The sequence below is a fragment of the Sander vitreus genome, chromosome 20 (genome assembly GCF_031162955.1).
Source record: "Sander vitreus isolate 19-12246 chromosome 20, sanVit1, whole genome shotgun sequence".
NCBI lineage: Eukaryota > Metazoa > Chordata > Actinopteri > Perciformes > Percidae > Sander > Sander vitreus.
In genome coordinates, this window is record NC_135874.1 from 15,981,999 (window position 1) to 15,997,575 (window position 15,577).

Below are 15,577 nucleotides of genomic sequence, written 5' to 3' on the forward strand. Positions count from 1 at the left end.
CATTGCTATAAGCCCGGCGATTTGTCTGCTACCACAAGGACTGCTGTCAATCGAGCACGTTTTATGGAGCCAGCAGGAGATTACCTCAAACTCAGTGCTCCTCAGTGTCTGTCTACCGTCTTGAAAATGTATCTCAACAACTATGGTTTTCCAATACTATGAATCAGACTCAATAATGGACTGCAGTCTGCCTAGATCATGCGTGTCTCACTTCATCATATCATATGGAGCCGGGCAGATGGAGCTACAAGATTGCATAAAACAAACATACATACACATACACATCACGCACAGGCGCCCCACCCTAAATTAACAAGTCAAACTGATTAATTCCCACTGGTTACACTTCTTGTTGAATTTGTGTTCTTTTGTTCATTGACATTGTATGCTTTTGTTGCTCAGTTCTAATGCTCTGCAGACCTGTGCTGTAACACATCACCCTGTAAGCCTAGACAGCAGATCCATTGTTTCATTTCAGTCTGGCTCATTGTAACACATGATCCTTCACCAAACAGCAACAGCAAACCCATTCAGACTAGTGCTATTATGCATGGCAATCATTCAAATAAACTAACAATGGGGATATAGCTAAAAAATATAGGTGTTGTCACAATCTCAGCATTACCTGGTGCTTTAATTCAAGAATTCTGTAAAAAGATTGCTAATAAAACAAAACAGGCCTCAGTTTTGATTGCCTGACCGAGTCACATCTGAATTAAAATACTCAGTGTGGTATCCTAACTGTAACATTAAGTTACAAGAAATGCTTATCTGTAAGCTATGTCGTTTACTTACCTATTAAGAATAAGGAATTGTTCATTTCCTTACCCTGTTTGAGAAGGTATCTGCTAATAAGGGATGTTCCAGAAGGAGGCGCTACTACACTGAGTTCTGAATCAGAGTATGTTCCGCAGACCAGATGACAACACTAGCTAAATTAGACCGAAGAAGTTGTTGCTAGCGAGAGACATGTGACAGTAACTTAAGTAACTTGTAAAGATGTCATGCCTGCCAGGTTGTATTAAACTCACAAACTTATTTAGATATTGTGGACATTCAGTTCTTCCACAGAAGATACAACACTCAGTAAATAAACACATGTGAACAGGTGCTTTAAATATTATTGCACTTACTCAAAATGACCACACATAACAAATGTGCACAATGCTAGCTAGCAGGTTGCTAATGAACATGTTAAAGGAATGGACATTTTGGTATATGCTAATTCACTTTCTTGCTGAGAGTTAGCGTTGATGAAAACGATCGATTCGATGCCCCTCTCATAAATGTCTGTTAAATAGAAAACACAGAGGAGAGAGTTAGCTTAGCTTAGCATAAAGACTAGAGCAGAGAGAAATAGCTAGCCTGGCTCTATGAAATGTTAAAAAACACGTTGCACAGATTAAACAAATGAGATACAGTACGTGTTAATTTATGAGCTTTAATGGAACCTTTCGACAGAGCCAAGGTGCCAGGCTAGCTGTTTCCCTGCTTCCAGTCTTTAGGTTATTATAAAAAGCTAACCATCCACGCTAACTAGCTAGTCTCCTGGTTGTAGCTTTATATTTAGCAAGAAAATGTATTTCCCAAAATGCCAAGGAAAGTAAGTAAGTAAGTAATTGTATTACTATTTATGAAAAAGAAAAGTTTCTTCCACATTTATAATTTTATTTTTATTTATTTTTGTACCATTGTTAAGAACATATCTTTTTACATGCAACAGGACACTTCAGGCCAACATTCACAGATATTTAAGAAAAGCTAAGATGCTCTGCCAAGCGTGAAGCCTCTGGTAGCTTAATGCTTTCTCATCAGCTCATTATAAAAGGTAAAGGTGCAGCTGCTCTCCCAAGTCACACACTTTGATTGAACGTCTTTACTGAATAGCTGTTAAGGATAATAGGTTGACTTTACATATTTGACTAGTAAATGAGAGAGGCACTGCAACCTTTACAGTAAGACGGCAGTAAATCCCCAGGTCTAAGCAGCTCTAAATAGCTCTTCTCACCTTGACAGGTAACAGGAACATCTGGACGACTCTCTGTAGACATTACAGTGGCATGCAGCCGCACCAGAAATGACCAGATGGCCAGAAAAGGACACATTCAGGTAAACTCTGTGCATCTATGAGTGCATGTCTGAGCTCACGGCACGAATTGGTTTACCTATGTGCATGTGCCTGTGTACAGAGATTATATATGTGTGTGTGTTAGTGGGCAACTGGGCATCTGCTGAGGACCCACAGTCAGCTCCCATTTTAACTTGCCCGCTCCTCCGAGGAGCCAGCAGTGGAGTGCAGACGTAAGGAATGGCAGTTATTCCAGGTGGAGCATTCCTCATCCTCCTCTGACAGATTCCCTCACTGTCATCCTGATGAAAGGCAATGAGCATCAGCCTTACTGCAGCTTAGTTTCCTTCCAGACTCATCAACCCTTGCATCTGCGCACCCTAAACCTATTTCCTGCCTCATAGCAATTTACCCTTGCAATTGCGAAGTAGCAGACTGGACAGCAACAATTGCGGTCAATTCACTTTCAGCTCACCAAATTAAAGATGTAAAATGAAACTGCAGCAGACATAGTGAAGATGTGGCCTTCATTCCAGAGCTGCCGGAAGATTAGAAAAAAAGGTTTCTGGCCAGTGAAAGTCAGTTACTTTGAAAAGCGGGACCAGCTGTGAAAATCTGGAGGCAGGAAAGTAAATGAGAAACTCTTTACGCTCTCTTAACTACTGACGGAGTTGTTCCACTGTCAACATTCAAAGCACTGTGGCTACAATGTGCAGCTTCCAGATGGAGATAAAGGCTGGGAAATAGAGGAGATGAAGGATTTCTCTTCCAGGATAATTAAATTCCTGCAGTACTTGAACCAAAAAGTGAACCTTTTTCTAGTCTTTTCTTCTATGCCACTGTACTATAATACTGTAATGCAGTGAGTACAGCTTGGTTTAGTTTGAAAATACTTAATACTACTGGTAACAGATAGATGAGTTTCATACAGTACAACTACCAAAAGATTGTTGTCATTTTTTTAAATTACTTTGAGAAATACAAAAGCCTTTTTCATTTAACAAAAGAAGGCACAAGTCTTGAATGTAAACATTTTAATGTTTAACAGTCTGGCAAACATGTGATTTAAATTAAGAACTGTTAGCCCAGCCCTAACAGTAGTTTAAAAAAAAGCGAACACAATGCATGCAAATTTGTCACACGGAGAGGTATCTGACAGCTGAAAGACTGAATGAATGAAGCTGTGGAGACTAGAGGCGAAGTGGCAGTGAACAGCTGCATGCTGCTGAGGCTCACAGATACCATACAGCACGGTAGCAACATGACTGATGTCTGTGGTCTCTGTACCACTTGACACCAGATTATTGCTCTGCGGTTTTATACAGCCACATGCCATAAAGCAGAAGTCACACTGCATGCAGGGATGAGGCGAGCCCAGAGTCTCCTCTATTCTCCTGTCTCGTCTCTCATCTCCTCCCAGGCTCTCTGGAGTGCATGCACTGCTGCGCAGCCACAGAGGCACGCAACACACACATCACAGAGAGCCCCAGGGGCTCAGGTGCTTAGAGGTGAATAGAATAACATGGCCATGCTCTGTATTAACTCTACGTTAGCTCAAGTTTCAGCACCGGAGAGGTTTTTCACACACGTCTTTTTTCTATCCTTCCCTCCATCCGTCTGCCAGTCACTCTGTCCTGTCGTCTGCCCTCCCGCAGCGAACCTGGCAGCGTACACCTGTTCCAGCCCAGGTCGGCCTCCTGAAACTCTAACCACCATAAAGACTGGGAGAACTGACAGAAAGGTCAGAGGTCAGTCAACAAAGGAGAAGTAACACCCCCCAACTTGCCTGAGAAACAGTAGCCAGGTAGGTAGATGTGCAGCCATTCACCATCACCCACTTCTTCCTGTTTCTCTCTGTCTCTCCTGAACTACTTCTCTCACACACTTATTTATGCGCAGTAACAATATCAACAAAGCAATATTCCTGCTGGCTCCTTGGCCATGGCAAATAAACACTCTGCCCCACTTCTCCTTCTTTGGCAGTCAGCTATACAAATTTCCTATGTGGGCAAGCAGGCACCGAATGTATTAATGTCACACAACACACACAAATGGCTGTGTAGAAATAAGTTTATTTCCCACATAGTCAAACAAACTCTTTTTTGCACGATGTAGATGATCAATTTCCTTTCTTCTGTGCTCCACGAAACCTGATTTGTAATATTTTACATGGAATCAATAATAACTCTGCATGTAAAGTGGGTCGAGGGTCAAACGATGAACAAAGCAGTAACAAACCAAACATGAATCCAAATGAGTCATTTGTGAGAATTACTGGTCCCATAATTTATGAATTTGACATGAAAAAACTGGCAGAAGGCCTTATGGAACAAATTAATTCCTGCAGCCACATTCATAGTCACACTCATACACACCATCCATAATAGGCTTGGACACCTTGTGCATACATCAGCATTGCACGCACGTTATTCTTGATTAGCTGGCAGTTTGCTCATTATCTGTCACCACAATTTAAGTTCATTACACCTTCATCTCCATAGTGACCTGGTCCTAAATGCAGTTTCCCCATATCAGGAGGGCAAAGGTCATCAGAAAAGTAAGGCCTGGCTGCAACTGACCTCAACCTCCAACGCCTCAACTTAATCCAAATGTCCAAGCCCTCACAGCCCTGCAGGACCATCTCTGTTAATCAGTCAGTGTACTAGTGGAGCTCACAAGGTCCAAGACTGCTTGTATATTCATAGGCCCCAGTATTTATGAGTGGGTGTTAGCACTGCTGACTTCGTCACTGACCTGCAGTCTCTGCAACATACCAAACTCCAATGTGTCTGCTCTAGAACTCTGTCTTATAAAATGGAAGACTTAATATATTTCCATGTTTCCAACCTTCAGTTTTATCAGTAAAAATACAAATATTACAAACCTATTCTCAGCTGAAAAATTAAAAGAATAGCTTGACATTTTGGTAATTGTGTGTATTAGCTTTCTTGCAGAGAGTTAGATGAGGAGGTTGATAGCACTCTCATGTGTGTAAGTGTCCGACCAAGAAATAGATAACAATAACATGGCAATGTGTTGTTTTTACTCTTTGTTTTGTGGTATGGATTCAACAAATAAGATCTAGTGTGCTAATTACTGAGCTTTAGAGGTGCTAGTGGGCATATTTTGTTACTTTGGACAGAGCTAAGCTACTGTAGCTGTTTCCACTATTTCCTGTTTTTATGCTAATCTAAACTAACTGGCTGTTGGCTCAAGCTTCATATTAACCGTACATGCATCAATCTTCACAAGAAAGCAAATTAGCTTAATTCCTAAAATACTTTTGTACAACTTGTAGTGAAGGACTTCCTTGCATATTTCATCAACATAATCCCGTCTTTTTGGCTCCCATTCTCCCTGAATATCATCTATCTCATGGATCAGCGAATACAATAACTGTTAGCCTTTTCAAAAATTAGATATCAAGTGACAGAGCTTCTGTCTAAACTGTGACTGAGGGGCTTGAGCTGCTGCAGTCTGGGCACGGGCAAGGAATTATAGTTCTTACAGGTCACAATGACTCCAGATACTGGCTCTATACAAACCTAATCGCCTTTTGTTGTCAATGACACTCAACCATAAATATGAAGTATCCCAGGCCAGAGACTTAGAAAAAGCAGAGAACTGTAAGCATTTATGACCTGAGGATGGATATAATCTTCTGATTACAGTAAGAAGCTAATTGGTTTCTTTAAAGTGATAGTCTTTCTTTATATCATACCTTACCTAGCCACTGTGTCCAGCCACAATAAGCACTGTCTACAATTATTAAATCTGTCTTTTATAAATTAATAAGTCTGTTATTCACTACTGAAGTCATTCCGTACTGTAGGTTTTAATTATGCAAATTAAGTAGGTGAATTCCCTTGATTAGATCCAGTCTGGAGGTTGTCAGTGTCTCTACTCTTTCCGTCTGTCCTTTTCCAAGGTTTTTTTTTTTTTTTTAATTATCTGCTTTCTTAATGACAAGGCAACTGAAACTTAAGGGTGGTAGCTCAAGGACATCATTTCAGCAAAGTTAATTTGGGGTTGAGCACTTCAACACAATGTCATAAAATATTTATAATAAGAAAAATCATTGCAAATTAAGTGTATAAAAGGGCAATGTAGTTGCATGTGAAGTTTAAATTGTTTCAAAAAGTTGTCAAATACAAGACCCTGTGCACTGTTGCTCTTGATATAAAGCATGAACTTAAAGGCAGGAGGTATGAAAAATATTTAATTGCTGCCAGTGGATGTGGACACATAAAGAAATAATTTACCATCTTGAGTTTTCTAATGCTTGCCAAGTGGGTTCTGTGCAAAATATTTACTGCACCGTTGGCAGGTTCACCCATACACCTTTAGGCTATAGTGTAGAGGGAAAAGGCCTTTACGTCCCTGTATTTGCACACTTGCAGGATAGGAGTGTAAGCAGGTTCTTCTTGACCGTAACAGGAAAACACAAAAGCTGTCTGGGAGGCTTCAGTGTGTATGTGAACAGTGAAATTTCCCTCTAGTAGTTTTCATGTAGAAAAGCATATTCACTCTTCCTTGAATTTGTATCCACTCGCTGATACTACTGTATTCAAACAATAAGTCTGTAGGCAGGGTAAGGGGGAGAGGGATGTCTGGGGACCAAGCCGACTTCCTCTTCACAAAAACGGAATGGCCGGCGGATGGGGAGGGAGGGGAAGCGCAACCTCGGGTAAACAGTCTACGCTCTTGTTTTTCCCATGACAGCCACAGACACAACACTGGCCGAACCCTAGCAGGTATGGTGATCGCAGACACACCAACAGGCCACCAGAGTCGCCCTGTTGACCTTATTCCCTCTACGGAGGAAGCAATTTGGAAGCGATCATCCATAACCACGTCCATCCGATGAGGCCCAACAGGTGGGTAGCTCAAACTCACAAAGACAATGGATTTATTGTCGTCCCATACTATAACCCTGGTGCAATAAGAGCACCCTGCCATCACTGTTTTCCACCCCAGAATTAAGGTCCAATTTAGCCATCAACAAGTGCAAAATAGGGGGTTAACTAGCTGCTCCCATCTATTTCTACAACACAGAGCACCTGGTGAAGGCCACAAAGTACTGCTGGAGGGTCCCACACTAAAAGAGGGAGGTCAGTTCCCATGGCAGATAATGGCAGTAAGGGGTAGGCTTATTGTGTTTACAGAGTGAACTTACCTGATACCTGAACACAGATCTGATATACTCAAAACAAAGATTAGACCACACATGCAGATGTCTCAAACAGAGAGCCCAGGTGCTTCAGAAATGCCCCCTTGTCCCTTGTCTACCTGTTCCCGTATGAAAATCAGGTGATGCGGGATTTGGGGTGAATCTTGAAGAGCTGTAATCCTATCCGACTTTGGGACTCTCTCTCTCTAAAACGGGACAACAAAGGAGAAGCGACCCGAGGGTAAACCCAGCCCGCCACAACAACAGCAGTCTCAGGACCTATATTTAACAGCGGTGGGAATTGTGGGAACAGCCATACAGGAACACTTTCAATGCACAGAGAAGGTCGACTGGGACTTAACTTCCTCCTCAGTCTCCAACATGAGCAGCTCGGTCATTTCAACTCCACTAGCCCCCCCTCCCTCCACACCCAACAGCAAAATGAAGAGATAAGCATTGTTTAGCCAAACAATGGGCCACTTTCAAAGTCTCAAAAGCATCCATTTTCACATCCAAGGCCAGCATTTGAAGTCAAGCATGCAATAAACAACTTTACAAGTGGATGGTGAGAGCTTTCTTGGTACAATTATAAACCATAGAGAGGATCGAATGTCATTGTCTTTAGATATCAGCGTTAAGAGCAGGTGCAGGTGGGCAAGAAAGGCCAAAAGACAATTAGTACAGTATGTGCTACAGAAATGTTACAGCAGTTCAGAGAGTTCCCTACTGCTATGTGTAAAACAGTGAGTATAACTAACTCACATGTTTAATTTTTATTAATTTAATTTGACTATGTTTTTAACAAGAAATACTGTGAAAAAACAATGCAGCTCAGGTGATCTCAGTATTTCAAACTTTAAGGTGTAAATAAGTGCAAAACAGTTTCAATTTGAAAATGAGATTGGCCTAAAAGAGAAAAAAAAGTTATTAAACTAACCTTCAGTGAATTCTGGTCTGCCAGGGCTAGCGCTTGCTTCTTCAGCTCTGTGACTTTCTTTTGACATTGCTGGCAGAAGCCTCCCTTCTCCTCCGACTCTGAGATGGAAACCGACCCGGCGCCCTCAGGGGGAGGCCGGCTACTGCACCGCGCGTCCTCCGCAGATTGAAGTCTTTTCCTGGGGGCTACTGGAGACTCTCCACTCGGACATCCATCCACCTTCAGCATAAGGAAAACGTTTGGTTAACCTATATTGTAGGAATAATAGCAGGTCACACCTCCAGTGCGCTGAAGTGTGTTTGTTTGTACCTTGACGACCCGTTTGAATACAAAGCACCTGTCCAAGCGCGCACCAATGAAATGCAAGTTGTGCTGCTTTTATGTTAGGTGGAAACGACACAACCTACATGATCCTATTCCTATGTATACACTTAATCGTGTGCAGTGAGACACTTACAGTGAACATGCGGTTGTTAGGGTCCCTTCCATCAGGAGCTGAATTGCCCCAAAATGAGCTCATTCTCCCAGATCAAGGCTACACCTTCAGGAGAACGTCTTCCTGAAACACCAAACTCACAGGTTTTGCCGCTGTAAAAAACGCCGGGCAGAGCCATAGGCTAGACTGAAGACCTGACTGAGGGTCACCAGTCATCTGTTGATGTACTGGACCAGTAGCTTCTGGCCGAAGGCAACTGGTGAGTGTGTATAAGTTTACCGCGGAGGAGTTTTGGTGGGGCGCTCACTCAGCGGTGAGCAGGAGGCGGTATTATCATCCTGGAATGGGAGGGCTGAAGAAAACTTTTCCTGCGCAGGAAGGGATCAGAGCTGTTATTATACCATAGACCACTCTCAAGTGTCTGCGTGGTGAACAGAAATATATTAGTCTACGAATTCCCCCCCATAAAATATTTCCTCTTACTCTAAGGTTGGGAAAGTCATCTTATTCCACACTGTCGGACAGAATCACGTATGTATTAGCTTGTTCCACCTTTCCATTGAAGCTACATTAAGTAAAATATTCAAATCCCAGACTCCGTGTTGTTATGGCTCTATCATTCCATGAAATGGAAATATTGTAAATGTGTTACCAATCATTAATACATATTTCCCCAAAATTCCCCGGGATCTCCATTAGGATTTTAAGTACGAGTTATGTGGGCTTAAATAAGGGTGGGCTGCAAGTTTATACAGGGGTTCAGGCGGAAACAAGTAGTCCCACTATTAGAAAACTCAGTGATATTTTCAAATAATTCTGGTTGTGTGTACCCTCCAATAAGATCATAAGACTGACATAATTTTCATATTGTTATTCACATTTTACCAGAGTAAAACGTGAATAAATTGAGTTCAGGGTGCTTTACGCTCCTTATGTGCCAATTATGTCTTGATTAATTGGTCTTCCAGGTCATCCTTTAGAATAGAATAGAACAGAAGAGAATAGAATAGAAGAGATCATTTATATCATTAGGTTTCTGTTTCAGCTGTGGCCGCTCAGTTTCAGCAACTGTTGCCTCTCCTTCCAGACAGGACTGCCTCTGTGTGCTGTTAGTGTCTGGCGCCATCCTCTGGCAAAAATAAAGAACAGCATCTCTCAAACTGGAGGGGGTTGAGGTACCAAGGTTAAATATTTAATCGGTAAACTTTGAATATTTCATGTGGGTGATGTAACCGACAGTGGCCGCACGCTCTGAAACACTTTCTCTTTTTCTTGGCCTTAAACGACCTATTTAGGTAAACCCACAGTCTTTTGTCATCTGGTTGTAGCCTACAACTCATGCCAAATAACAGGTGATTTGAATATAGTCCAATACGTTGTATCGTCATTTAAAGCCGTTTTCTAGTTGGGCTGCACAAGATTGAGGCTGCAAAATGAGTGTCTGAACGACTCTCAAAGATGTAGGAAACAGAAAACTAAGATTATGATTAGTCATTATAAATCTTCACAGTCCACAAATGCTCCCACAATAAGTTATAAACCTTACTTAAATCGGCTAGGTGTTAATTGAGAGCCGCTTCTAATTTGATTACATGATTTCCATGATTTTTCGTTGGCAAAGACAATTTCATTTGCAGCACAATTTTGCAAAAGGGTTGAAAAAGACAAAGTGATGATGAGTGAGATGCGAGGGTGAAGTTTAGAGCAAGAGAGGGGATTGAGGATGCTGCGAGGTGCTGTTCAGGGTCCTGAACACCGGACAAACCCACATCAGTTGTTTGTCTAGTCACTATTTCACACTTGTTTTATAAAATGTAGCCTACACAAGCATGATATCATTCTTTTTTATAACATGTGTTTCCTACAGGGTACTCTTACCTTTGTTTTTCTCTTTAGCAGGTGACTTGTAAATCCAAATATGATGTCAGAGTCAACGAAGATTGTGCCGAGGTCTATGACGCTGGGGTTGGGCATCCCAGCTCCGGGAGACCCCGATGAGTTTGGCAAAGCCATGTGGGCTGCGAGTGTAGCCTAAAAAATATTCCACTCCTCGGGAAACCTATTTGATTTGTAGTATATCCATCTACTTTATTTCTCTCGTATCCTCCAAAAAGATCCACAGGGTTTTTTAATCCGGACATCCAGTGACTCACGGTGAGCGCTGTCTGCACGTGTGCGTAAAATAACCTCTCAGATTTCCAGTAGTCCGAGAAGACAATAAAGCAATACAATCCATCCGGCATGCAATTAGGTTCACATCCAAGTAAGATACTTTTTTAATCCATCCCGAGGCTGGTCATGCCTGATCTCTGAGCGCTGGAGGTCTGAGAGCGAAGGAGCACCTTGTGCATGTGCTGCTCTCTCTCTCTCTCTCTCTCTCTCTCTCTCTCTCTCTCTCTCTCTCTCTCTCTCTCTCTCTCTCTCTCTCTCTCTCTCTCTCTCTCTCTCTCTCTCTCTCTATCTCTCTATCGCTCTCTCTCTCTCTCTCTCTTTCTCCCTCTTTCTCTCCTCTCTCTCTCTTTCTCCCTCTTTCTCCTTCTCTCTCTCTCTCTTTCTCCCTCTCTCTCTCCTTCTCTCTCGCTCTCTCTCTCTCTCTCTCTCTCTCTCTCTCTCTTTCTCCCTCTGTCTCTCTCTCTCTCTCTCTCTCTCTCTCTCTCTCTCTCTCTCTCTCTCTCTCTCACTCACTCGCCCCCCTGTCAGATAGTGATGACCTGCTCTCCCACCCGATTTGCTGCTGCGTCGTTGTCAGCCCCCACACGAAGATGTAAAACACAATGACAAGCCTGGCCATAACCCCTAACGACTGATTCCCTGTAATATTCATGTAGGGATAGTGTGTATGTGGCATGCGGTAATGACCTCATCATAGCTTACTTTATGGAATTCCTTTCTCCTATATAATATAATATAATATTCTTGCAGGATGTACTGTACATGGTTATAGGGTTGTTTTATTGCATTGTATTTTTCACAAGGGAATATCTCATAGGAGACACACATTTCATATTTACTTACTATGATGATAAAGATCATCTGTAGGGATAGTTTCAAATTGATTTGATTTTGCTTGATTTTAAGATACTTCAAGGCTATATCAATCAACATTTGCTTTGAAATAATCAACGTACACACTGAATGAAACTCTTGTGGAACCTCTGAGCAACTTGGTCATTTAAGGTATTTGTAGCTATTGATGCTAAATAATGCATCTGATGTCTAAAGTTCATAATTGCTAATCAATATTCAATGAATAGTATTCACCATAGCAGGCTGAGGCTAGTTATCCCATAGATTGAATGGCTGAGGCCAGTTGCATGGGGTCCAGGAGAGCCATTATGTCGATGTAACTGCTGTGCAGTATTACAGTAAAGAAAATGTGTTTTTTTTTTTTATGGTAAAACTCAATCTAAAACATTCTGTCAGCTCAGATTTAATGTATGAGTTTGAACCAGTTTCTCCTGCAGCTCAACTGCAGAGAGACCCACTGTAGTGATGATGTCATCCACATGAAGCTGCTCCACAGACGGTGAACAGTGGCACAGTAGGACAGCAGCACATATGGTGATTTAACTGAGATAGAGCATGTTTTCTGATTCACAGCTGGGAACTACATTCAAATCTCATTTTGATTGTGACAACTTCTGTATGAATTACATGTCTAGTTCAGTGTTTTTGGATAAAAGGGATATTCCTGGGATTTAGTATTGTATTGCACTCATATAATGCTGGAGGTTCTCCAAAGAGACAGACACATTTGTCAAAATCAAAGCAGCAGAGGCTGAGATATCCTGGCGGTTAGTTCCTAGTGTGGGGCAAGCTCCAAAAACACTGGATCCTACATTTCCCATAATGCAACCTCCCCTACTTATAAATGCCAGACCTTTAACCAAATATCCTCTATACCTTATATACTTCTAAACCGTCTCTGCTTTAACTCCATGCTCTCAGTTTGTAACACAGGCTTTTTGTTAAATCATATAGTCTCCAAGTCCAAGCAGAGATAATGATATCATTGGGTTAATATCTCAGCCTTTAGAAAACTGCCTCCAAAGCAACGGAAGACATTCAACAACTGTTTTCACAGGTTGGCTGCTAGTTATTATGACAAGTGAGATGATCTTGAACTGTGAAATAGGTGGTGTCTCTTTATCTGAAAAAAAAACAGTGAAATATAGCTAAAGGGAAATTATATTTAGGGTGGATTTTCCCTTTAATCATTAGACGCGTCTGTTTTAGCGGATTGGTTCCGAGGCACCTGAGTCCAGATGACTGTCAAAAAAGTTTTAATTAAACTTTAAGTTTACAAGTTTTATTTTATTTTTCAGCAGGTCAGAAATCATTAAAAATAATCTAGATTTAGATTTAGGGAACAATGGTGCTTTGACAGCTGAGAAGAGGGGAGTAAATAATACATATTCTAGGGATGTAGCCTATACATTATTTTTTGATCCCACAAACACTTTGCAATCCACGCAACTCATCACCCCCTCGTCTCTCTCTCGTCTCTCTCTCTCTCACACACACACACACACACACACACACACACACACACACACACACACACACACACACACACACATATGGGGGAAGCAGGGTTGTCAGCAGACCGATAATTACAATCCATAGTAAAGATGATTTACCACGTCCGTCACCCATCCCTCCCCACTGGAGGAGGTCTGGTTGGGTCTCTCTGGGCCGCTGATGAAATTCCGAGGACGGATCCCCTGGGACTGCGGGACTGCATGTACATCTGCTGCCCTTGCGCCCGCACAGGGGAATCGCTCTGGGCATCTCATTATTGTCTCTCTTATGTCTTATCCCCTTGCTCGTGAGACCTCTGCAGCTTCTCCTGGTGCACGGACAGGCTCTGTGAGAAACGTTTAGCAAATATTGATAGTTCTTGGCGCATGGAGGAGATCAAAGGGAAAAGAAGAAGGGGGCTGTCTAAAAGGAGAGGGGGGGATAATCGGTGCACAGTGCGTTCATGAATGATTTATATGCAGTATAAAGTAGCCTATGCCTTGGGAAAAAGGTATTCGGATTTTCTTGTGTCAGATTTTGAGTCTTTAAGTCTGGTTTTCCCATCAAACTGGTCCCAAAAAATACAAGATCTGAACGCAAACGCGTGTGTTCAGAATTTAATTAAGGCATTTGCAGTCTAACTGAGTCCAGATTTGGACTAATAAGTGGTTTAATCAGTGTAACAGAGAACAAAATTACAGGAAATTTTGCATAAATCAAGTTAAAAGCAGAAAAAAAGTGACCCATGTTCTGTAGGCCTAAACTTTCTTAAGTACTGTACTTACATAATCGAAGTAGGGCTACTTATAATTTACCTGAGCATATCCATTTGATATAACTTTATACTTTTACTCCACAGACAGCTAGCCTATAGTTGCTTTCAGATTACAATTTTCTTACCATTCCTGTCCAGTGAAAACGACGTATCTCCACATTTGGTGATTTGGAATTGTGAATGTTTGTGATAAACTCAAGCATTTCCTTTATGTGTTAAGATAATTATCCTACTTTTTAAGCTAAACAAACTCTTTAAAAACCCTAACCCTGTGGTATATATTAGTACTTTTACTCAAGTAAAGGATCCGAATACCTTTTCCACCTCTGACCATGTCCAATTATGTATCTACACTGACATAAAAAAGTCTTCTCTAGTTTAGAAAATGAGATAAAAATTGACAGTAATTTTGCAGTAAGTTTCAGTACTTTGGACAGCGAGCGTCCCTGTAGACTTGGGGTCCAACATCCCACACAGACTCAACAGAGACAAATGATTCTTTATTGACTTGTTTTAATCAGTACTTCTGAATAGTGGCAACAGTAAATCAGCAGAAAGATGGGTGTTACTGCAGCAGCAGAGCTGTTAAAAATGTAAATGTGTGCCAGCAGAACAAAATTATTGGAGCCTGATGATTTTTACAGCTCCCCACAGTTCCTGGACTGCAGTTGGCAATGTAACACAAGGGGGCACAATGAGAGTAGAAGACACAGAGAGAGACATTAAGGAAACAGAGAAGCAGAGAAAATCACAGTTTTTCTGAAATCCTTCAAAGTCAGGCCTTGAGAGACGTTTTCCTGTTTAAAGATCCATTCAAAGGCAGCATTTTCCCAAGCTGGCAGCATTTGTCTGACTGGTCAAGTGGTCCTAAACATTTCACAATTTTTTCAAAGAACTGTTGAACTGTTGAGAACCACTTAATCAGAGGGACCACACACTTTTTTTAGGGAAAAGAAGTCTGTCCTTCAAACTGTTGATTCCACTAGTAAAAGAAGAAAAAAATAGTTTATTAAAATGATCTGTTGGTAGTAAACGCATCACTACGGCAGATTTTAGACCCTTACAGAAGAAATCTGCAAGCTGTGTAAGAGTGCTTACCTGGAGAGGGTGAGCTCTGTCTTCGCGATGCTGTGTCATTGGTGTCATCCCAGCCCAGACTGAATGACTACAGACTTAAGAGCCCTTTATATAGGGTTTTGGGGCTAGGCTCATACAAGCCTCTCATTCAAAAGCAGGAATGAGGCCCATGCTGGTCCAACCGGCTGAACTGGGTTCCACCAGCAAGGTGCACAACGGGGCAGCCGCCCTCAAGACAGTGATAGCAAATACCAGTTACTGCAGGCTGAGAAGTCACATGGACATAAGGAATTTTAATGTCATCTTTGTCATTTCTGGTTGATATTTCTCTCAGTAAAGACAGTAAGAGCTCAAACAGATAGCTCCACATTTGGGTTTGATGTAGTATTTCTCCTAAAGGCCTGCTGCTGTAGTCACAATGAATCCACTTATTATTCAGAACACATATCTGTAGAGAACACAAAGGGAAATGACCTCCGACAATTGGTTAGACATGCGCTAATTCATACAGAAAACCATGTCAAATCAAGAAATTGTTCAGGAGGCCTTAGCCAGGAGCAGTATATGCAGTTTCATGTGAGTATAGCGTTTGG

The 15,577-nt window shown here is 41.7% G+C and overlaps 1 protein-coding gene and 1 long non-coding RNA gene across 2 annotated transcripts in view; both read right to left on the minus strand.

The window, feature by feature from the left end:
• kif26ab (kinesin family member 26Ab) overlaps positions 1 to 8,933 on the minus strand; it is a 68,403-nt gene extending 59,470 nt beyond the window's left edge. The window contains exons 1-2 of the mRNA XM_078276835.1: positions 8,633 to 8,933; positions 8,176 to 8,394 (exon numbers count right to left, since the gene is read on the minus strand). Coding sequence (XP_078132961.1) covers positions 8,176 to 8,394; positions 8,633 to 8,695 — 282 coding nt within the window. The 5' untranslated portion in view covers positions 8,696 to 8,933. The remainder of the gene's footprint in view (positions 1 to 8,175; positions 8,395 to 8,632) is intronic.
• A 5,461-nt stretch (positions 8,934 to 14,394) lies between these two features.
• Positions 14,395 to 15,058, minus strand: LOC144535140 (uncharacterized). Its single transcript, XR_013503642.1, has 2 exons — positions 15,006 to 15,058; positions 14,395 to 14,889 (listed from the first exon to the last, which is right to left on the minus strand). It is a non-coding gene; the product is annotated as an uncharacterized LOC144535140 (long non-coding RNA).
• Positions 15,059 to 15,577: the final 519 nt, after the last annotated feature.